The sequence below is a fragment of the Oryzias melastigma genome, linkage group LG4, assembly GCF_002922805.2.
Source record: "Oryzias melastigma strain HK-1 linkage group LG4, ASM292280v2, whole genome shotgun sequence".
NCBI classification, from domain to species: Eukaryota; Metazoa; Chordata; class Actinopteri; order Beloniformes; family Adrianichthyidae; genus Oryzias; species Oryzias melastigma.
Window position 1 is genome coordinate 27,532,836 of NC_050515.1, and position 24,794 is coordinate 27,557,629.

Sequence of the window (24,794 nt, forward strand, 5' to 3'; positions counted from 1 at the left end):
ATTATAGCGCTGAAGTATCTACCTAGCTGCCTTTTGACTGTTATATTTATTGTAATGATTGCTTTTAATTTGTTTTTATGTTTTTATATATTTCATGTTCTTTATGTCTTTTATCTTTTTTATATATTTTATTATTCTGCTCTGTCTTTCTTGTGTACAGTACTTTGGGCCTCCTTGACTGGTAGTGGAAGGAGCTTTATAAATGAATAAATGAAATCCAAAATGAAATGAATGAAAATAAAACTTTATAGTTTCACACAACACACATTAATTCCAGCATCAGCCTTCATGATTGGGTGATTTAATTAATGCGCACCATATGGAAAAACAAAGGTTGCTGCGGTAAAATGAAAAAGCTCTAATAATTCTGTGTTTGTAACTGTTGCTGGTGAGATGAGAATTGTGACGATAAGAGCGCGTGTTTGTGGATGGAACTGCAAAAGCTTATGACTGCACAGCTTTTCTTATGGCCATATTTTAGTCATTGCTGACTTTAATAAGGTTATGTTTCCATATGGGCATCTTTTGCACCATTCAGCATCACAGCAGAGTCAAGCCTTAAACTCTTCTATTATTCTATTCATTTATTCTTGCCTGTATGCAGTGTGTGGGTGGTGGGGGGAGGGGAGGGTAAAGGATGGGTGTTTTCATTTTTATCCTTTTTGTATTTTATGTTTTAATTGTAAAGCACTTTGAGCTGCAACGCATGAAAAGGGCTTTAAAGAAATAAAAATGGATGATTTCAGTTTGTTGGTTAGGGTCAGATTATACTCAGAGTTACTTTCTGTTCTGCCAAATGTCAATATGAAATATGAAAAAGTTTAAAAATTAATATTACAGCTGATGACCACTGCATTTACTGGAGGTAAAAATGAAGAACGATGCTGTCCAGTTTCTGAAAATTTAAATCACTATAAATAGCAAACTAATGAATAAGTAAACATTTAGTTTTACATACAATAAAAGTATCATAACAGAATGAACTAACAAGTTACTCAGGTTCTGTCTCATAATGTAAAAAAAAAAAAAAAAAAAACCAAAACACATTTGTTTTAATTATTAATAATAATAGTTGTAAAGTTTTTAGAAATATTCAGGATATTTTGTTCTGATGTATCCAATCCTGTTGCTGTTAGTGTGACAAACCACAAATGCAGTGCTTCTGGTTTCAAACAAACATAGTTGAATATCTATTTCCACTCCTGTCCAGTATTATTACTAAAGGATCTATGAAATTTGATTCAGGGTGGTGATTCCTGACAGGAGAAGCCGAAAGATGAACAGCAACAGAGGTCACATTATAGTTGGTGATGGTACAGTTGTTAAGGAGAACATTTTGAGTTGGCGCTTCATGTCATAAACGTTGCGGACCCCTGATCTAAAGTAACCAGCACCAGTTTGAGCTGGAATTTATTGAAGACAAGACACAACTGGAAGATATACTGTATTCTGCATCTAAAATGAATGTTTTTTGCTGGTCACCTCTAGCTTTGTGGAGAAATAGTGTTGATGTTAGATTGGGGGCGGAGCTGTCTGAGCAGACTTCCTGGAGGTAGCGGGTGGTGGTATGCTGATGTCAGCATGATACCACCACCCGCTTGTTTTTGTGGGTGTGGGAGGAGCTTCTATTGAGAATGCAGGTTTTTAGAGGATTACTCTTAAATGACATGAAAGCGAAGAGTGCTTTTGATGCAGAGTTTGATGGTACCTCAAAGAAAAAGGAAACGTTCATAACCAGTGGAAATCAGAACATAATACAATGTTTTCATCATCATGTGAATGAATGAATGAATTAATTAAATGGTTTATTTCAAGCAATCAGGTCATAATACATAACATATCACTTAATGAATCACAAGTAAATCACTTGAAAGGGAGTGGAAGGAAGCGAACTTATATAATCCCACCCCGACTCGACCATAACATTTTCTCTACATGAACTATCAATATCCAGTTCAGGACTTAATATCAAATTTATTAATAGATTTAGGCTATTAAGGATCATTAATATCATTGACGTAATCAAGTTTCAAAGCATCCATGACAAATAATTTATATTAATCAGTAAAGAAAATGTAGTGATTGTAAACTTTTCAGTAATCATTACTGCATATTACATAAACAGTAATCTAATATTCTCATTGAAAACAAAACACTTTGTGCATGAATTATTATAATGCAAAAATTAATAATTAAATCATCTTAATTTGCTAATGCGGTAAAGATCGAAATATTCTCATAAAAAGAAGACAATTGGTGCAGATTGTATTAATCAAAGAATTATTATAAAAACTAGAAAAAGTAATAAGTAAAAATCATCTTCACTAGTTGATGGAGAAAAAAAATCAAAATATTCTAACAAAAAAATGCGATTTGTGCAGATTGTATTCATAAAAATGATTATTATAACAAAAAAATAAGTTGAAAAGAAAAGGATCAAAAATTTAAAAACTATTATTATTATTATTATTATTTTTTTGCAGAATCAGTGCTACATCACAGATTAAGAACAAGTTTAAGGCCAGGTAACGGTTCTTCTTCGTTGTTATGACTGAGAGACTGTGAAGGTCTCATCTCAAGGGAAATGTGCTCGTTCTGCAGCTCAGAATCGGGTCAGAGTTCACATCCAGTGGGGTTTTTTATTTAGTTCACATTTCACATTTTGCTTGAATTAAAGGGTCAGACATGCGTAATCCCACAGTTCTCAAAGTCTTTCATGGATTTTATTTCCAGAGGCTTCGTCTGGTCCGGTGGTCCGAGTGGTTTCACTAAGGTTCTGGAGTTCAGAATCCATGTACTGTGGATCTGTTTATTTCTGCGCAACATTCTTGCGTGCTTCGCCAGATCAGCGTGATATTTAGAAAGATGCTCATTAAGAAACACATTAGACCCCTTCAGGTTTTTACGTTGTTTCAACAGAGCTATCTTGTGCTTTCGATTCACAAACATGATCAGGATCGCTGGTTTATCCGTATTCTTTCTCTGAGGAAGCGGATGACAGACCTCAACAGTATTTGGGTCCAAGGATATTCCTTTAGACGCAAGAAAAACTCCAACTTGATTCTCCACGGTCGGGTTAGCATCCTTCACAGCTCCATTAGCATCCATGCTAGCACTGGTAGCACCAGGCCGCACCTGGGGTTGTAGTTGAAGTACCGTGAGAATCACATTATTCATCCGTGCCTGTTGATCCATGTCATGCATTCTTCTATTCCAGGAGATCTTGGCGATTATCTCGTTGTTCGTTGTGTGCCTTTTCTTGACGGAAATCTTCCACGAGTTGGAGCAGTGGTGTTAGCTTAGCTTCCAGCAGCGCTGCTAGCGTAGATTCAGAGAGAACAGCTGGGGTTAGCTTAGCTTGGATGTCGGCTAACGCAGTTTTAAGTTCTGCCAAATCAGCTTCAAGAGTTTTCTTCGCTGCCATGTTCAACTCTCCTTCGTTGCGGTAGTTGTTGCTGCAGCTCGGTGATTAAAGTCGCTTGTGGGCAACTTTAAAAAACTTTAAAAGCCGAAGAGTTGAGGAGAGCTGGAGACACATGTCTGCTCATGACCCAGAACCAGAAAAAAAAAAAAAAGTGGTGTTCTTGTCTGCATTTTTTGACCAAAATTCACAGCAAAATGAACCCATTATCCATCACCATTCAGTCTGTGATGGAAGAAACGTCCAGGGCTTCTAAAGGCAGATGTATGGTATGTGCATCCATCTTTGAAAAACTTTGGATGTTTGCTTTCGGGCCAAACGCAGACTTGCTGACAAGGCCGGCTCTAGGATGATGTCATGAAATGGGCGGCACCCAGAAGGAGCGAAAGATGCATTCTCAGAGATCAAGATATCTTACCTAAGAGTGGGAAAAAGGCTCGCAGAAATAACTCAAATCTCATAATAATGTGTCCTTTCATGTTCCAAAGGTAATATATGATCATACATATATGGATATAATGTCCTCTGAAATGCTTAAGACAATCATGATAAAAGCCCTTTAGCTTCAGCTTCCACTTTCAGCATTCTCACTTGCATTAACAGGGTTTCATCAGCTTGTAATATGACACTAATCATCAAAAAATTAGTTTTTACAATTTTGTGACACAGATTTGAACACATTGAGGCTTGTGGTGAGAGCAGCAGATTAAAAAACACAAGGACAGTCAGAAATGATCAGTTCATCAAGCAGACTGTAAAGATGCTGACTGTGAGCACTCTTCCAGTTTTACCCATGTCATCTCCATGCAGCAGTGAAGACTCCTCTCCTCCTAAGGTAATGACATTATCACATTAAAACCAGAGAAAAACTGTTTGAGTAAATATTCTGAATTTTTCTTTTCAGCTCATGGGCCAAAACAGAGCAGAGATCCTGTTTGATCAGATTAAAAACTCAACCTTTAATGGTAAGTTTGTAACGAGTTGCATGAAATACACTCTTTACCTAAATCAGGGTTTAACTAATTTCCCTTTTTTAATCAACACAAACTATTCAAACAAATAAACACATATTCTTTAAATTCCCCCCCCAAAACAAAATGAAAAAAATGTCCTCTTATTCTTTTCAGTCGCTTAAGGTTTTTTAGTATCTCTTCCAGTGTTCATGTAAAATTCGAGTGTCCAAAAAGTATAGATCCACCAGGAACAGAAGTCCAAAAAAAAATGGAATGGTCTCACCAAAATGGATGTGGTTGTGGTTTCCTCCCTTAGTCCAGCTTTTTGTGGGTAGGTTATCCTTTTTAATTCTTTCTGGGGTCCCTCGTAGCCTTCCCCAGCCTTTTGTCTTATTCCTCCATCTGACCGGCCGCCGACGCCCCAAACTTTTCTCTTTTTATTTCCTTGCTGGTGACTCCGCCCACTTCCTCCAGAGTTCACACGATACAACAAAATTCTACACAGTATTTATAAAAAACAGTTTCTATTAGTTTTAAAGCATGAGTATTTTCAAACCCCTGTGGACTTAATTCATATTATTATTTATTTATTTTGTCCACTGGATACTTTTGTGGCAATGCTACAAGTTCAAAAATGCTTAGGTCATAAACTACTAATATCAGGGAGAAATAAGTGCAGGTATGAGGGGCCACTGTCCTTAAAATCTTAAGCCCAACAGTTTCCGATTTTGGACAGGGCATCTGTGTCATGTCCCGTGTGGGCAGAGGTCCATCCACTTCAGTTACAGCTGATTCATGCATTTTAACTACTCAAGTATGAGCAGTGTTTTTATAGATAGTTTGATTTAAAATGTAGATTATGTATCCAGGGTTCATATTGCCTGTCTGATTGATCACTGGGTTAAGTCAGTTGATCAGTTATTTTAGTAAATGCATATCAATCTAGGTGTTGAATGAATTAAGAAAATTGTAAATACAGCATTACATGGCCTGGAAGAAATGATGAATTCTTTGTCATTTTTCAAAGAATATGATTGATGATACAATTTTCTGAGTAGAGCCATATATTATCAATTGTCAAAAAATATTTACCCTTTTTAAACCACAATGACAAGTGAAACTTCCCAAATTACCCTGTTCAAAGGTCATTTAAGAGGCCATCATCCCCTGATGACTTTGTTCTAAAAACATGAACACAGATGATACAAAGGGTTTGACAGCTAAAGGTAACCATCCTCATCTATGACTCCTCATTAGGGGTGCAAAGAAAAACCCACTAATGACTTCAGCTGTGATCCAAGATTTTCTGAAAAACTGTGGTGTGGATGTTATGAAGATGTGCAATGTAACCCTAACCTGAAGAAAAATGGGCTGCATGGTTGAGTCGCCAAAACGGTTAATGACGTATACTTGTATAGCGTTTTTCTACCTTCCTCGAGGGTCCCAAAGCACTTCACAGTCACAGACACATTCACACATTGATGGTGGCTCCACTGCTGAACTCTAGCGCTAACCTTCCATTAGAGACAATGTGGGGTTCAGTGTCTTCCCAAGGACACTTCGACACATGGGCGGTCCAGACAGGAATCGAACCTGCAATCTTCTGATCAGGAGTCGACCGCTCTACTGTTGCACCACAGACAGTTTCTTGTCTTCTGATAGCTCCTGTTAAAGGATGGATTTAAAGTACTGCTTGCTTGCTAACTTTATTTCAGGTTTGGTTTTTCACAATTCTGGGTGTATTTAGACTGGACACATTTGGTTCATCAAATCAGAGTTCATTTCCCCCAATAATTCAGAATACATTTTCAGTCTGAATACATCCAAGCGAACCTTGGTCTGGGACCTGGAACCGCTCTCTGACCCAACTCTCGAGATGATCTTGGTTTGTTTCCAGTCGGACTGAGCTCCGGTTCACTCTGGGTTTCCTCAGTCGGAATAGGCTGGACCGAGCCGAACAACTGGACCAAAACCGACACTGTAGCCGGGCATAACAGGATGTAAAAATAGGCACCAGTGTTCAGCAACAGAGCCATCATCAGTGTATGAATGTGTGCATGTGACTGTAAAGTGCTTTGGGCCTTCAAGGAAGGTAGAAAAGTGCTATAGAAGTCAGACCCTCCAGGATTTTGAGATGTTCGATGAGGATTGTAACTATCAACGCAGATTCAAGCAAACCATGCGATTTGTTCCCCATCCTGCTGTCATACAACACAGTGGTGGAGTGTGATTTATGGCAGCTGAATGAAGTGCGTGTCTGGAAGACTGAAGTCTGTTGATAAAAGTTGGTTGGTTCCAACTAACAATATATCGCCACTGGTCATTCTACATGGTTTCAGAAGATTCCAGGACAGAACCAACGTCATGAATGGAATATGGAGACAAAGAATCGAGTGAAATGGCAAAGTTTAATCCGCCCGCCAACTTTCTCTTTGACAAGCCGTCTGAATGGCCAGACTGGAGACAGCATTTTGAGCGATACAGAATCACCACGAAGCTCAATAAGGATGAGGGGCCAGTGCAGGTGAGCTGCCTCATCTATGCGGGGCAATAAAGCAGAAAATATTTTTAAGTTGTTCACATTTACAGAGATGGTTAGCAGAAACAAAATTGAGGTTGTCTTAGCAAAGTTTGATGACTATTTTTTCCCGCGGAGGAATGTGATAAATGAAAGAGCGTGTTTTCACCAGTGTGTGCAGCGCACAGGGGAGGAAGTGGAGAGTTTTATCCGAGCCCTCTTTGAGCTGTCTGAACATTGCGACTTCGGAGCAGCCAAAGAGGAACACATCCGTGATCGGATCGTGGTGGGGATCCAAGATAAAGAGCTATCGCGCAGGCTACAGCTGATGTCGGATCTAACTCTGGCGCTTACAGTTCAAACTGTACGGCAAGCCGAAGAGGTTGCAGCACAAGTGAGTCTGCAAGGGGACACGGCAGCGTCGGTTCAAGAGGTGCAGCACAGGAATAAGAACACTAACTGGAGACAAGAACAGAAACCAGGCAAGTCAAACGCACACAGTAAATGGGAGGAGCCTGTAAAGGAATATGGAAGATGTGGAAAGCTGCCACACAGAGGAGATAAAAGATGTCCAGCTTCAAAAGCTAAATGCCATAACTGACATAAGATGGGACATGGGCCAGAGCATGTCGTAGCAGCAGATCAGTGAATGAGGTCACTGAGATGGAGAAGGAGAAAGGTGAGCAGACCTACTTTCTCGGCTCTGTATGTAATGCTAATGAAATGGCTGAAGCATGGACGCTGTTGCTCCAAGTGGAATCCATAGGAAAGGTGTTACAGCCATCTGACCTCCCACTAGACAGCCCTGGAGGAGAACTGTCATGCCTCGGTTGCTTTGATGCTGCAGTATGCTACAAAGGCAAAAGCTACACATCAAGGATGTATGTAGTATGAGGGCACAAAGTCAACAATCTGCTCAGCCGCTCTCTGTCTGTTGAGATGAACCTTGTGAGAAGAGTAGATGAGATCACAAGCTACACCAATAAGCTAATTGTCAACAGTCAGAACTATGGGGAGCACGGTATTTTAAAAACCGACCCCGTGAAAATAGAATTAAAAGAAGGTGGCGTGCAACACGCAGTCCACACAAGCAAGGCGGTTTTGGGGAAAAAAGAAGATGGGAACATCATAAAACATCCAGGTCTAAATAGTAAACTAGAATGGGCGGCGTCTGTCTACACACACACACTCAGTAGTCATACACATACCTGTTGGCTAGGATAGTCTTTACATTTAAAGTAGTCAAAATGTACACAGTACAACTGCACCTCACACACACACTGAATTGTACAAACAGATACCAATAAAGCCTTTCATTCTGTCACAAAAACTATTAGTGCGAAGGTGAGCTGACACCTGTGCTCTGGTGACTGTTTATGCTTTGCTGATGTGGATGATGATGGAATGTACAGAGGGAGAAAGAGCCCAGCCATGCCCACGTCAAGACCCCCCCAACCAGGGCAGCATCCCAGACCCCCCTAACACCCGCCACAGGGCCGCGGAGAGAATACGCCCGCCGGGCAATCCCGCGAAACATTAAAGACCAGGGCACGCAGGGCCACCGCAGAGGTCCCCCACACCCAAGAGCCGGAAAACACAGGAACACAGAGAGTGGAGGCCCCAACCCACCACGACAGGAAGGCTGATGCGAGGCCCCACCCCCAGAGAGCTCCCAACCCCAGAGGAACAGCCCACCACCACCCAGCAGTGCCAAGCATCCCCCGGCCTATCCCAGGTACGAGCCAGGGCCCCCCAGCTGAGACCCGCTTCAATGCCCTATAGACGCCCGCCCGTCCCCGCCGCGAAAGGTCCAGGGGGGAGCCGGGAAAGGGCCGTCCACCCCCACCCAGCAAAGTCACACTCAAGAGAAACAAGGGTCCCAGAGGAGTGATGTAAACAAGGTCCGACTAGACACACCCACCAGTGGATTTTTTGGAGAGGCCCAGTTCTTGACAGCAAAGGCCAGAACCCGCACCACCGAGACCTGGACACCCCCAGGCTCCGATGCAGGTTGATCCCTGCTCTAGATCTTAAATCTCGGGGATCCCTCTCCCGGCGTTTAGGAGGAGAAATAATTGCCCAAACTTTTGCATACGACTGTACTAGCTTAGTTACTGAAGCTTAAAAGTAATTAGTTGCTCAGTAAAGTTACTCCAGTTACTATGTCTATTAAAATATGACAAAGAATTTTTATATTTTTTTCCCACTGTGTAAGTAATAAGTGATGCTTAAGTAATAACTTAAGTATCTTACTTAATGACTTAAGTTAGTAAGTACAGTAGTTTAATAAAACTGGCACTTATAGCATGCTGCTATGGATCTACCAATGAAGTTCATTCATTCATTCATTCATTCATCTTCCAGACCGCTTCTTCCCTTTCAGGGTCACGGGGGTGCCGGAGCCTATCCCGGCTACTGATGGGCGAAGGCGGGGTACACCCTGGACAGGTCGCCAGTCTGTCGCAGGGCCTCAATCACACACCCATTCACTCTCACAGTCACACCTAGGGGCAATTTAGAGTCACCAATTAACCTATGAAGCATGTTTTTGGACAGTGGGAGGAAGCCGGAGTCCCCGGTGAAAACCCACGCATGCATGGGGAGAACATGCAAACTCCACACAGAAAGGTCCCAGCCGGGATTCAAACCGGGGCCTTCTCGCTGTGAGGCAAGAGCGCTAACCACTGCGCCACCGTGCAGCCCACCAATGAAGTTACGTAATTTAATTTTAGAGGGAGAGGATCAAAGTGTAGGCATATGAATATATACTAATCAGAATCATCCCACAATAAAAACTGCAAAAAGCATTATATAAATAACAGGAATATTAACTTCACATAAACTGAACGTAAAGATTTTAAGTATCATCACCTTTTAGTTATCCTAATTTTAGTTCAAATTAACAACAGAGTCTCAATCATAGTAAAAGTTGAGAAAATGGACATCATTATCAGCAAAAAAGTAACAATATCTGCTGCACTGTAAGTAATTGACTCTTTTATTGTACCTTAACCTGAACTTAAATATTGTCACTCATAATTATTACATTTCAAAACTGCAACAAGAAAAATAGTAGATATAAATAATATTAACTTTAAATGAGGAGAAAAACCAAATTTTCAATAAAAATGAAAGTAAAAGTTTCTAGTATGTCAAGTATCCTATGAAAGTATGTCTTTAGCTACATTTTCACTGATGTTTTCTGGTCATCAGTATACATTATGAAAGTTTTACAGCACAGAGAGGAAAGTCCTGCTCTGATGGATCTTCAAATGATTCCAACAATAGACAGTGAGAACATGTTTTCCTCAACAAACTTTACAATAATTCTATTCATCTCTGTGTGAGTTCCTGGGATGTACAATCCAGTTTGGTTTGTTTTAATGGTGCTCTTTCACTGGACAACTGGGGCTCAGTGGCTTGTGAGAAGAGAAAACGTTTGGGGCTCGCTGCATCATTAGATTAGAGTCTCAGGAGGTTAATACTAACCAAGCATGCCAGGCTGGATGCGGCCCACAGGCCTTGAGTTTGACACTTGTTTTTGGGGACAGACATTGGTTGGACAGCACGTGTTGCTAGGTAACGGAATGGGCATGCATTCTGGATTGTAGCTCAGATTATTGGCCATGAATAGGATGGTGACTAGCATGGGCCACAGATCATGTATTGTCAGATATAGATGTGCATCATGGGGTGTCAACTGTGGGCTCTGGATCGTAGTTGTGTGTTGACCATGGTGGGAGGGTCATGGATCTTGAGGTGTCAGACATTGCCTGTGAATTGTTAAGATTGTTAACATGAGCTAATAATGTCTATGTACAGATTCGGCTGGTCTCCAGTTTACCTGTGCTCTCACTGATGAGAGCAGTGTGTTGGAGCATCACCTGTCTGATGATCTTCAGCCTGTGTCACATAATTGTGATATCTCACCAAAAGACCAAACGGTGGACTTCCAAAGAGACAACACTCCCAAACATGTAAGCGTCTCTTTTTGTCTATTTGCTAAAAGTAGTTAGAGTATGTTATTCTACAAATGTATTGTGTTTTATTATTATGTCCTGAACATACAAGAAGTGTGCAAAGCACCAAACTGTATTCACAACACTGGAATAACAATTGCAACCTCAACCAATGTTTGATTAAATAAAACAAGCAATGACCCTGTCAATGTGAAGACTCGATCTACTAAAGCAGGCTTTCAAGACTAACAAAGTGACATGTCATGTACTTTAAAAACTTAATCTTTCACACACACTATTCGCTAGCTTTAGATAGAGAGCAAAATTGTCTACTGTATTGTATGAACAAAACCCAGGTCACCCGTGAAAGAGATCTAACCTCAATAGGGATTCCTGGTAAAATGAAGGTTAAATTAAAAAAAAAGGAATTTCTGTATTTTACTGAAGCTAATATATTATTTGTTGATCAGCACGTTCTGCACTTTCTGCTTGAGTTCTATGAAATCTGACTCAATAAGGTCATCTTGTGATGCTTGATTATTTTCCTTCTGTTGTTGCTTTAGATCTCATAACTGCCTTTGTCTTGCACGGTGGCGCAGTGGTTAGCACTCTTGCCTCACAGCAAGAAGGCCCCGGTTCGAATCCCGGCTGGGGGATTTGGGACCTTTCTGTGTGGAGTTTGCATGTTCTCCCCGTGCATGTGGGGGTTTTCACCAGGGACTCCGGCTTCCTCCCACCGTCCAAAAAACTAAACTTAACCCGGTCCAGAACCCCTAAACTTAACCCCAGGGGGGTGGGCCCTAAACTTAAACACTCCCCCTGTGGAAAGAACTTCTCTGGCCCTAACCCTGACCTTGACCCCAACCTTAACCCGGTCCAGAACCCCTAAACTTAACCCCAGGGGGGTGGGCCCTAAACTTAAACACTCCCCCTGTAGAAAAAAACGTAATGATTTTAACCCTAACCCTAAGCATAACCCTAAACCTAACCTTAACCCGGTCCAGAACCCCTAAACTTAACCCCAGGGGGGTGGGCCCTAAACCTAACCACTCCCCCTGTGTGAAAAAAAAAATAATTATTTTATAATGGGCCTCCCACTGTTTAAATTTAAAAAATAATTTAATTTAATTTCACTTACCTTTCTGGGATGGGGTGATCCTGGGATCCTGCTCCTGGGGGGGCTGTATGGAGTGTGCACTGACCCTGCCCTCTTATGAAGGGTGGGATCCGAACACTTGTTCTCCTTTATAACACCTTTTGAAGTACTGTGGCTCTTTGACAGTTTACACATTTAACATCATTCCATTCTGAAAACAGAGGAAGGAAGCTTTGCGCTACATTTCAACATTGTCTATCAGCAAAAAGGCGCTTTTCTAAGCTTTCAGAATCAGTTGGAATTGCATTAATTTTTTTAAATGCTTTTTTTATCTGTTTATTTCCAGGATGTGCTCAAGAGAAGGAAAGCTCTAGACTCAGGTTTTTCCTTCTTCCTAACTGTTGTTTAGCCACATGCTAACATGATGTACAGAACTGGTACAGTGCAGTGTTACAGCAGCTAGTTTACTGCAGCATGAAGACCTTTTTGGTTAAAGCTGAAAAATGTTGTATTGTTCAAAAATAATAATAATGTTTTTTTATCACTCTTTAAATAAAGTGAATATTATAAAAACCAATTTAGATTTTAGCATTTCTCAAGGTGCTTAAAATGGCAGATAGTGTTGACGAATGAAGAATCCAGCATGAAAACATTATTTGAACAAAATGGGGGAGGGGGGTGGGGGTGTATGGTGTGTTTTAACTTTGGCTGTCCTGTATTTAGGATACCTTACAGGGCAGACTAAGGGTGAACCTGCACATAAGAAGCGCACAGGCCCTCCTCAGGATGAGGACCACTCTCACTATGCAGGTTCTTTGTTTTTTTTCTATTAAAAGGTGAAAACCTGTTACAGATTTGAAGCAATGCATGCTGGTTGTTTGACTTTTTTTTTAGGTCTGATTTGTCCGCATGCTGCTGTTGAACACTCATCTGAAGGTGAAGAGTTGACAGAATCCACCTTCACTAATAGAGTGTGGTCTTTAGACAACCAGATGCAGTCTGTGAATGAGGAGCCAGCAGAGCCGGAGTCGTCTGGGATCAAGGCTGCATTCAAGGACTTCAGAGATCAGCTGGAGCAGATCTTCACGGTCTGCACCCAGACATGGTGACTGACTATTGGTCTGATAGATAACTATGAAATTGTATACATATATTTCAGAGCGCCAGGCAAAAAGCTGAAGCTGAGGTTCTGCAGTCCCTGGCGGAATGTCAGCAACATGTTTCCCCGCTCCTCACAACTGTCCATCAGCACAGGTAATGCCCACATCCACTCACCAGTCCAAGCCCAGTATAGCTCCAATCAGCTGTCCAGCTCCCAGTCCAGTTGTACATCAACAACACAAATACCATACACACTTGTTGATGGGTGGTTTCCTCTACCCCAGTCATCTGGACAGCAGCTATGGAGCTCTTTCTCTTCTGTTTCTTCTTTGTTTTTACAAGTATTTATTACAGTAATAATCTATTGAAAATATCAAAACAGACTTTGTTTGAAAAAGACAATAAAGGAATCTCCTTTTGTAGAAAACAAATGACCAAACCAACAAGCTGTGACAGCAGAAACACTTGATTACTGCTTAAAAATGTGAGACATCTATGAATGAATGAATGAATCTCTGAAAATGTGATGCCCAAGTCCGTCACCGTGTGGTGGCTCGCCCTTATTAACCCTACAGAGCAATGTGTATGCGTGAAGTATAGAGTGCTGATGGTGAAGGGTAATGTGTGAGACTTGTAATTATTTTTCTAGGATTCACCCGGGTTCGAATCCCACTGCTGGCTGGTTTTAACTTTTGTTTTTAAATACATAGTTACATTTCATTACACATAAAACATTTTCTTGTAGTGATATGAACAACTTTTTAAAATGACTATTACACAGTCTTGCACATAACTTAAATGTAACTTTGTTAAAAAAAAAAAAGTTAAAACCTGCCTTCAGTGGGATTTGAACCTGCATTAGTTCCATAGACTGTATATAACTGGACAGAGCAAGCCCCCCCTACTTCCGTGTTCCATATAGGAAGTACCACTGGGTTGCAAAAAGGCCAAAGTCCCATTGACTTACATTGAGAAACAGACAGTTATTTCTCAGTCATTTTATATGTCAGAATAATCATTCTTCCTCTGCTGCTTTCTGCTTAACTTCTTTTTTCTAATCCTAATTTTTTTTCAAAGATTTTTTTCCATTATCACAAGTTATTAGAGTTATAAATTGACCAATCAGATGGCTCAATAAGCGTTTGTGGGTCTGACGTCGAACGTCTGGGGGGTTTGATTGACAGATGACGGGTAGCCAATGGGAGCAGACTTCATCAATGGGTCCGTGAAGACCTTTTAACACCTACTTTACAATTCAACAATGTACCAATCATTGTCCTACTGTTGTTTTCCTCAATGGAATGTACCGATGCAGCAGTTTAAAACAACAAGAGACCCATGCTCTCCACATTTTTAGATGAGGATTTACTCTGTAGAAATAGATTTCACTCTGAGGTTATGTGCTTTGGTCTTTTTTCTTTGTTTAACGTTCGTGGGGGGGGGCTCGGCTGCTGAGTTTTAATGGGAACAGGAAGAGGGAGCGCATTACACCGATTCTGAAATCTCTGCACTGGCTCCCTGTCAGCTTTAGGATTGATTTTGAGATTCTTTTCATAGTTTATGAAAGTGTTCATTGTCTTGGTTCTTCTTTTATATCAGATTTGCGCTTAGCTTATGAACCTCCAAGAGCTCTCAGGTCCTCAGGTGCAGGCTAGTGAAGGTCCCTAGAGTCAGGACAAAAAAAGACAACAAAAACACACAAGTGGTCAAAAATGGCTTTTGAATCTGATAACAAAATCTCCACAAACAGGAGGATTCATTGTGTCACTCTCCGTAGTATTTTCCTTATCATATTTAATTCAGCTTTTAACCTTCGTGCTCTAAAATGGGGTCCAGATGACCCTGCCCTTACATTGAGGTGTTAGCCCTTTCATGATAAAGGTGGACGCGCCGTTCTGCAGCGGCGTCACCCAAATGCTCCTTTTATCTCGACTAAAAGGAATAAATGTAAGTAAATCCAAAAGGACCGCTGACAGAATCAAATGTTGGAATGGTTCTCCCTCAAAGGCTTCAACAAGGACTTGTATAATTCTCCCGAGCCGCCGTTATTAAAGTAGAAGCTGTTTATTTCCCGCGGTCTCGTGGTCGAGGCGTGGAAAGAGGCGAACACTCACAACAAACTCCCTCCAGATTGGTGACAGTACTTCCTGTAGATTCTTGACTCAGCTATGACTCACAGAGACTCAGACCAATCGCTGAAGATGGGTTGCAGACGTTTGCAATATGGCAATAGCCATTTCAGGAAGTGACGGTGAAAGCGGTGGCCTACTTTCACGAGGAGTGGAGGTAATGCATTTCCGATGGGGGACCTCATGGCTCGATAAGTCCACTATTTTTACAGTCAATGGTGAGTTCTCACATCATGTTCATAAATTATATGCAGTGCCACTGCACCACCAGCACCCTACATTTTAACATAGTGTTCTGTAAGCTTAATAACGGCGACCCACCACATCACCATTTTATACAAGCATAAAGACATTTTCTACGACTGTATTTAACTCGATAAGATATCGCTTTGAACTGGCTAAAAGAGTGTTTTGGACGCGCGGTTTGTACGTGATAAAACTCTGATTTTTACACTGTAAGAGAATATTTTTGATTAAATTCTAATTCCATTGTATTCTTATGTAACCTTTCAATGAAGCTCTGTAACTTTTGAATGAACCTAGTGGGTACATTAACACATGCCTCTGAATGCATTCTCAGATACCTAAAACAGCCTGCAGTTCGTTAGGATTCCAACATAGGGAGTGTTTGATGTTAAGACATAGATAAAATGTTGACCCAGAGACAAATGTAAGTAGGAGCCCTAAAAAGAGTCTGCATCTTGTCAGTTCGTCAGATCCCTCTATGAAAGAGCTTCCCTACACGCTTGCGTGCACCGCGTGTATTATTCTGATTACTTATTAAACACTTGTGTTAATCCTAAAATGTGTCTGTTCCTCCATCGGATTCAACGTTTTTCCACCACAACACTGTCTTGGAACAACTTCCATCTATGATAGTATAGACTAAACAACAATTTTCTGACTGTAGTTATTACAGTTCTCAGAATCTGTGAATGCACCGGGACTGAAGCTACCACCTTCATTGATTTTGATTGGTCCTTTGGGTTAGCCCCGCCCCAACAAGCCCCAACGTGGGCAAAAGTTCAGAGATTGAAGTTTTGAGTTTTGAAACCTAAAAAACAAAACATTTGAAGGTCGAAATAATGAAGCTTATTTTACAATAGAAATAAATTTTGGGCATTTTACTTTTTTTTTTGTTCAAACACCAATATTTTTTTCATAATGTTTTATTTGGGTTTCAAATATTTATGGCCCCAGAATAGCTCCATAACATGCCTCGTTCTCTGTTGCCTGTCAGACTGCCCTGCTACCCAAACCTGCATTCAAATATTTTTGAGCCAAGGTACCGGTACTGGCAACCTTTCACTAGTTCACCAGCCCAGACATGTTAACCACGGGCAAAGGCACTGCCTTTCCCCGTCACAAGTCCACTATTCCAGATGTTCACCTACCCTCTGTTACCTGCCCATCAGCCCTGCTAATACCCCCTTTACTTAAATGTCCATCAGGTACTGACTGCTGACTACTTCCCACATCTTTGTTTAGCAACTTAGGATAGAATAGAAATACTTTGTTCATCCCAGGCTGGGAAATTAGGCTTATCCTACCTCTGACGGCTTGCCTATGAGCCTATACTCACTAGGGATGGATGAAAAAATAGATTCTGTGAAATATTGTGATTTAATTTGGCGATACTGGAATCAATTTCAAATGGTGCCAAAACAACGTAAATTTTTTTACAAGCAAATATTTAGTCTTACCTTTGTGTTCCATTTAAACTCCTGACTGTTGCAGCATGCCAAGCCTTTTTCAGCAGCCGTGCACCGCACCAGAACAATATGGTTATTGTTCCACTGCTCATTGGCATAGATGCAACTCAATTTAATCTGAAATTGGCATTTTGCCATGTTAATGATTCTTCATTGTTTCTTTAGTTGTGAAATTTAATTCAATTTAGTTGTTCTCTACAGTGGTATTGACCTCCCGGACATTGGTTTCCAGTGGAACTTGCAATCTGCAGCAACTTCCACTGTACCCATGTTAATTTCCGGTTCCGGGTCACTAGCAGACGTGTCTCCAGCTCTCCTCAACTCTTCGGCTTTTAAAGTCTTTTAGAGTTTTTTTAAGTTGCCTACAAGCGACTTTAATCACCAAGCTGCAGCAACAACTACCGCAACAAGGAGAGTTGAACATGGCACCGAAGAAAAATCTTGAAGCTGATCTGGCAGAGCTCAAACGCGTTAGCTGACATACAGGCTAAGCTAACCCCAGCAGTTCTCTCTGAATCTAAACTGTCAGCCCTGCTGGAGCTTCAAGCTAAGCTAACACCGCTGCTGCAACTCGTGGAAGATTTCCGTCAAGAAAAGGCACGTAACGAACAACGAGATAATCGCCAAGATCTCCTGGAATAGAAGAATGCATGACATGGATCAACAGGCACGGATGAATAATGTGATTCTCACGGTACTTCAACTACAACCCCGGGTGCGGCCTGGTGCTGCCAACGCTAGCATGGAAGCTAACAGAGCTGTGATGGATGCTAACCTGACCGTGGAGAATCAAGTTGGAGTATTCCTTGTGTCTAAAGGGATTTTCTTGGACCTAAATACTGTTGAGGTCTGTCATCCGCTTCCTCTGAGAAAGAATATGGATAAACCAGCGATCCTGATCAGGTTTGTGAATCGAAAGCACAAGACAGCCTTGATGAAACAACACAAACACCTGAAGGGCTCTGCTGTCTTTCTTAATGAACATCTTTCTAAATATCACGCTGATCTGGCTAAACACGTAAGAATCCAACGGTTGAGGAAACAGATCCACAGCACGTAGATTCTGAACTCCGGAATCATTGTCAAACCACTCGGACCACCGAACCAGACGAAGCCTCTGGAAATAAAATCCATGAAAGACTTTGAGAACTGTGGGATTACGCATGTCTGACCCTTTAATTCAAGCAAAATGTGAAATGTGAACTCAAAAAAAACCGCTGGATGTGAACTCTAACCCGATTCTGAGCTGCAGAATGAGCACATTTCCCTTGAGATATGAGACCTTCAGTCTCTCAGTCATAACAATGAAGAATGATTACGTGGCCTTAAACTTGTTCCTAAGCTATGAAGTAGCACTGATTCTGCTCAAATTCCTGATCCTTTTCTTTTCAATTCATTATTTTTTGTGTACTATAATCATTCTTTGATGCATACAATCTGCACAAATTGTATTTTTTTTATTATCAATCAATCAATCAAGTTTATTTATAAAGCGCTTTAACGCAGGCAGACTGCTACAAAGTGCTGTACATTAAAACACCAAGAACACTAATAGATAAAATACAAGCACAAAACAACTAAAAACCAAGACAGTAACAGAGTTAAAAACAGAGTAAAAACAGAGCAGAGTCTCAAGGAACGTTAAAAGCTTGACTGTAAAAATGGGTTTTAAGCTTCTTTTTAAAAATTGACAGAGACGAGGCATCACGAATGTTAAAAGGCAGAGCGTTCCAGAGCTTTGGGGCACAAATGGAAAAGGCTCGATCCCCTCTACACTTCCTCGTAGCCCTCGGTACCTCCAGGAGCAGCTGATCAGCAGACCAGAGGCACCGGGGAGGAGTGTAGGGAGAGAGAAGCTCTGAGATGTCAGGTGGGGCGAGACCATTCAAGGATTTAAAAACAAATAAAAGAATCTTGAACTGAACTCTAAAACAAACAGGCAGCCAGTGGAGGGAAGCCAGGATGGGTGTGGTGTGTTCTCTCTTTCGTGCTCCAACCAGCATACGAGCAGCGGCGTTTTGAACCAGTTGCAACCGTGAAAGAGAGGACTGGCTAACCCCGAATAAAAGGGAATTACAATAATCCAGCCGAGATGTAATAAAAGCGTGGATCACTGTCTCAAGCTGCTGCAGGGTTAAAAATGAACAGGAGCATCAACTTTAAGTGTAGGGCGGGAAAACTCCACATCAAACAAAACCGGCAGGTGATCAGAGAACACACTGTCACGGATATCCATATTTAAAATAGATAAACCATGAATAAAAACTAGGTCCAAGGTGTGTCCATGTTCATGCGTGAGCCCAGACACCCACTGATAATTCACATAGAGAAAATGGTCGAGTCGGGGTGGGATTATATAAGTTCGCTTCCTTCCACTCCCTTTCAAGTGATCTACTTCTGATTCATTAAGTGATATGCTATGCCATGTACTATGACCTGATTGCTTGAAATAAACCATTTCATTCATTCATTCATTCAACATTCCGAGCAAAACAGCAAGACCAGCGGGATCTCTGTGGATTGTTGTTGGGTCTGGCAGAAGGAAGCAGTGGGGCTGCAGAGCTGGTCTGCTCTGAAACCACCACTGCCAAGCCTTTACCTGACAAACACTCGATCCATGATACACTAAACGGTTGACTTGGAATTACACTTTGCAGGAAATTGTATATACGTGAATGCTCCGCGCTTATTATTAGGGAGATGTGGCTTCATGCACAGATTCTGGACACTTTGATGCAGTAAGCAGGCTGCATGCCACACAGACAGGATAGAAACAGAAACTCTGGGAAAGACAGGGGTGGTGGGGGTGGGGGGGATCCCATTTGAGAAAGACGGAGGGAAGGGGACACTGCATCTCAGTGCATGAAGGTTGGTGTAACAGCAGCACAGTGATGGACACACACTGCTCTCCCGACCTAGAGTTTATGTCAGAAGGATGCAGACCTTCCTTCCTTCCTGCCTCGCGAGCTAGCTGCTGTTATCATCACTGCAGTTAACATTCCACCAGACGCTAATGTTAAAACAGCTCTCTCTCTGCTACTGGAAGCCCTTAACAACCATCAGCAGGCCTACCCACATGACGTACATGTTATTGCTGAGGATTCAGGGGTCCCGCAGGTCTTAAAATGTCTTAAAAACCTTGAATATGAAAATGTGGAAATAATGGTCATTCCTCTGCAACTATTGCACACTTGTCTGATTTAGCACATTTTCTTATTCCTTGTATATTTTCAGATTTTTTAAATTTTTTTACTTTGCACATTTTCTTCTAACGTAAGGTGTTTCTTTTTGTATTTTAGGCGTCTTGATCGACTGTCCACATTGGAGAGAGTTGTACCTGACATGCATTGTACCAAATATAATGACAATGAAGGTGTTCTATTCTATTCTATTCTATTCTATTCTGTTCTGTTCTGTTCTGTTCTGTTCTGTTCTGTTCTGTTCTGTTCTGTTCTGTTCCAGGAGTCATTTGCAAGTCTATAAAGTACATTTAGGCAGTGTTGGAAATACAGAGCATGCCTAAATAAGGTTTTGGTTGAATCATTTTTAAGCCTTGTTTTTTTTTTAATACAGTAAAGAAGTTTTTGCTGAGGAGACCAGACAATGTTAGCTGTTTAAACAATATTTAATAATTTATTTTAAAAATAAAGAAAAGCACTTGAAGTTTGATTAAAAACTGTTTGTGTGTGAGCTACAGTAGCGGCTCTTAATGCTGTGACAATTAAATCAAATGAATTTTATACATTTTTGTTCCTGCGAAAGGTGTTCTAGTATTCAACATTTTTTTTTTAAAAAAAGTTGATATATTGTCTCTGTTCCAGTTTTGGGATTTATTGAGATGGATTGTATCGTGACATGTGTACACATGTATACTTTGCCAAACTCTGGCTAATGCACAGCCTTACTGCCCACCACGTAGCCATTAGTGCACAAACTGCACATTCTCAGCTTCCTCACTGTTTCATGCTTTAAAAGCTTACATCTGTTTGTGTGCAGGATGCTCTTTCTGCAGCAATGTGAGGGCGCAATTTCTGATGAACTGAAGCATCTGGAAGAAAACACAGCAACACTGAACTCCATCAACTCTGAGATTCTGGTACCTACCTGCAACCCACACATTAACACAGGAGCTCAGCATGAAATTTCTGAAACACATATTTGTATGTTTAAAATAGAGCCCCTGACCTGACATGGGTTAAAAAAATACTTAGTTCTCAGAAGTTTTGATTTAGTTCCCTCGGAATATTTACTTTTTCCCACTATATAATTAAAGCATTAGAACGAAATAATTAATTCGTTCGAAGAGATCTTTAAAATAAAGAAAATCATAAAAAAGGACTCTTTTTCTGGATGGATCGGAAGTGGAACAGGCTCTCGAAAACGTCTAAGGAGTGCTATTTTTAATGAAGAAAGTGTATTTATATCAACAACAAAAAAAAATTTATTTAATCTTTTAACAATAATCTGACATGGGTATTGTCATGTGATTAAAATAATTATTGGTTTAAGAAGCAAAACAATTTTGACAATTTCATTTTAATTATGACATATTTCCTCTCTGTGTTGCTGGGAGCCAAAAACCATTGAAAAGAAAACCACCCAACAAATTCCCTTATTCAGTCAGCAAAACCAGACACATGTCTATTTTTTAGAACGAATGAATGCATTTTATTACAAAAAACAAAAAAAACTTTCTTTTAATTTTTCAAAACATTCATAACTAAAACACTTTGATACCATCAAAAATCTAACTAGTCAGACACAGTTATGAGAAAAAAAAAGTCTAATTATTACAATAACTTTTAACGGAATCAGACATTTGGTAATCTACTAAAATGTTTATTTTATTTGAATAAAAAACAATTTCTCCCACAACTATTCAACTTGTTTGTGGTTTGTTTGCTTTGGATTTGTTTTGTTTGCCAGCCATTTGATCTTTTTATGTTCCATTACAAAGAGATATAGTTGGTTAAAATAGTTGTATTTCGTTAAATGGGGCAGAGATAAGTTTACTTCTTTCTGTCCACTTTCATTTTCACCAAGTACAAGAAAATAGTGAAATATTTTATGTGCTGTGAAAATGAAATAAATGTAATTGAAAAACATGATCCAATAATGACTAAAACATAAATAAATATAATAACTTTATTAGTACTAAAAGGACATGCTCTCCAGCATAAAACAAGATTAAAAACAAAAGACATAGCTGACATTTACAGATCTAACTAAGCTTAAATATTTAGATGAGCAAAAACATCACAACTCAAAGCTCAAAAACCAACAGCCTCCTGCATGTGGTGGCGTTCTGAGTCTCCATGGTGGTCCATTTTGCCATGCGCTGCAGCCTTGTTTTATGGAACTCAGAAACAACAATAAGACATAAAATTTGTGGTTGTCATCCTGAACTCGATCTGTTTCCAGAGTAAAACACCTTTCTGAACCAATTTCAGCTCAAACAAAAAGATTGACACTAGCTGCATCTCCATGATACATATGCACAAAACTTTATTGAAATTCTAGAGATGTCGAAAAAAAACACAGTTTTGCAGTGACACTGTTTCCATTAAATCATAATTATGCAAATAAACACAAACCAACTCACATAAGTCATTAAAAACATATGGATGAGAACAGGTATTGCTTTAATTTAATTCAATAAAAATGAGTGTTTGGGTCACATCAGTGTTGCACGCATGTGTGCAGCACAGTTGGTCCATTTACAGTCACAGATGTACGTGATAAACCGGTTAGGTGGTATTGAAAAAAAAATAGCCATTTTAACAAGTAATCAGCTGGACCCTTTTTTCTGTTTAAAAACATGACAAGTTCAATTCAAGTTTCTGCCACGTCACTCGTGATCATCCTCATCTGTCAAAGGAGACGTCTGCGTCTGTCAAAGGAGACGTCTGCATCTTATTCAGGCTATAAGCTGCAAAAAGCGGCTACAGATGAAGTGATACGAGGAAATCTTGATGATTTTATGGAGGAGCTGTGGATCCAATGATGACATGCAACTTATATGCTGTGGGATTTCTCATGGCGCTCGCTATGCAGCGCTCAGGGCAGACACTTCCTACCAAGAAGTGAATTTAATTTGAAAAAAATGTTTCCATTGCAGTTTTGTGAAAAATGTCCATTTTGATTTCTCCCCAAAACAACCTCCTCCAAGCACAACAGCTTTTTTTTTTCCAATAAATTAAAATTTTCGAAGTTGTGATATTTCCATTAAGCACCCTCCATCCATCCATCCATCTTCTTCCGCTTCATCCGGACCGGGTCGCGGGGGCAGCAGTCTAAGCAAAGATGCCCAGACTTCCCTCTCCCCATCCACTTCCTCCAGCTCCTCTGGGGGGACCCAGAGGCGTTCCCAGGTCAGCCTAGAAACACAGTCTCTCCAGCGTGTCCTGAGTCTTCCCTGGGGCCTCCGCCCAGTGGGACATGCCCGGAACACCTCACCAGGGAGGCGTCCGGGAGGCATCTGAACCAGATGCCCGAACCACCTCAACTGGCTCCTCTGGATGTGGAGGAGAAGCGGCTCTACTCCGAGCTCTCTCCGAGTGACCGAGCTCCTCACCCTATCTCTAAGGGAGCGCCCAGGCACCCTCCAGAGAAAACTAATTTCAGCCGCTTGTAGTGGGGATCTAGTTCTTTCGGTCACGACCCAGAGCTCATGACCATAGGTGAGTACTGGAACGAAAATCGACCGGTAAATCGAGAGCTTTGCTTTATGGCTCAGCTCTCTGTTAACCACAACGGACCGGTACAGCGACCGCAAAATGGCGGACGCTGCTCCAATCCGCCTGTCGATCTCACGCTCCGATCTTCCCTCACTCATGAACAAGACCCCAAGATATTTAAACTCCTCCACCTGAGGCAGGAGACTCCGCCCACCGAGAGAGGGCAAACTACCTTTCTCCGGTCGAGAACCATGGCCTCAGACTTAGCGGTGCTGACCCTCATTCCAGTCGCTTCACACTCTGCTGCAAACCGCTCCAATGAATGCTGGAGATCCCGGCTTGATGGACCCAAAGAACAACATCATCCGCAAAGAGCAGAGAGGAAATCCTGTGGTCCCCAAACCAGACCCCCTCCGGCCCCTGGCTGCGCCTAGAAATTCTGTCCATGAAGAGAACCGGTGATAAAGGGCAGCCCTGCCGGAGTCCAACATGCACCAGAAACAGGTCTGACTTACTGCCGGCCATCCGAACCACGCTCCTGCTCCGGTCATACAGAGACCGGACTGCCCTGAGTAAGGCTCCCCGGACCCCATACTCCCAGAGCACCCTCCACAGGACACCACGGCACCACGTCGTTCGCCTTCTCCAAATCCACAAAACACATAATGACTGGATGAGCGAACTCCCACGAACCCTCCAGCACCCTGAAGAGGGTGTAGAGCTGGTCCACTGTTCCACGACCAGGGTGGAAATCGCACTGTTGTTCTTGAATCTGAGGTTCGACTATCGGACGGACTCTCCTCTCCAGTACCCTGGCATAAACTTTCCCAGGGAGGCTGAGGAGTGTGATTCCCCGGTCCCCCTTCTTGAAAAGGGGAACCACCACCCCAGTCTGCCAGTCCAGTGGTACGGTTCCTGTCTGCCACGCAATGCTGTAGAGACGTGTCAATTAAGACACTCCTACAACATCCAGAGACTTGAGGTACTAAGAGTGAACCTCATCCACTCCCGTAGCCTTGCCACGAGGAGCTCTTTGACTACCTCAGTGACCTCAGCTTGGGTAATGGACAGTTCCACCCCAGTGTCCTCAGCCTCTGCTTACTCAATGGAAGGCATGTCAGCAGGGTTGAGGAGATCCTTAAAGTATTCCTTCCACCGCCCAACAATGTCCCCAGTTGAGGTCAGCAGATCCCCACCTGCACTGAAAACGGTGCCTGCAGAAAACTGC

General features: G+C 41.5%; 1 protein-coding gene across 7 annotated transcripts in view; it reads left to right on the top strand.

Moving 5' to 3' along the window:
• Nucleotides 1-24,794, top strand: part of LOC112136846 — a 65,246-nt gene that overhangs the window by 22,650 nt on the left and 17,802 nt on the right. For 4 of the 7 annotated variants that reach the window (XM_024258769.2, XM_024258770.2, XM_024258776.2 and 1 more), the window contains 8 exons: nt 4,207-4,256; nt 4,326-4,386; nt 10,715-10,869; nt 12,294-12,327; nt 12,671-12,757; nt 12,842-13,035; nt 13,107-13,201; nt 20,886-20,985. In XM_024258769.2, the coding sequence (XP_024114537.1) occupies nt 4,207-4,256; nt 4,326-4,386; nt 10,715-10,869; nt 12,294-12,327; nt 12,671-12,757; nt 12,842-13,035; nt 13,107-13,201; nt 20,886-20,985 (776 nt within the window). The remainder of the gene's footprint in view (nt 1-4,206; nt 4,257-4,325; nt 4,387-10,714; nt 10,870-12,293; nt 12,328-12,670; nt 12,758-12,841; nt 13,036-13,106; nt 13,202-20,885; nt 20,986-24,794) is intronic. The other 3 variants (XM_024258773.2, XM_024258774.2, XM_024258777.2) reach the window with 3 other exon arrangements.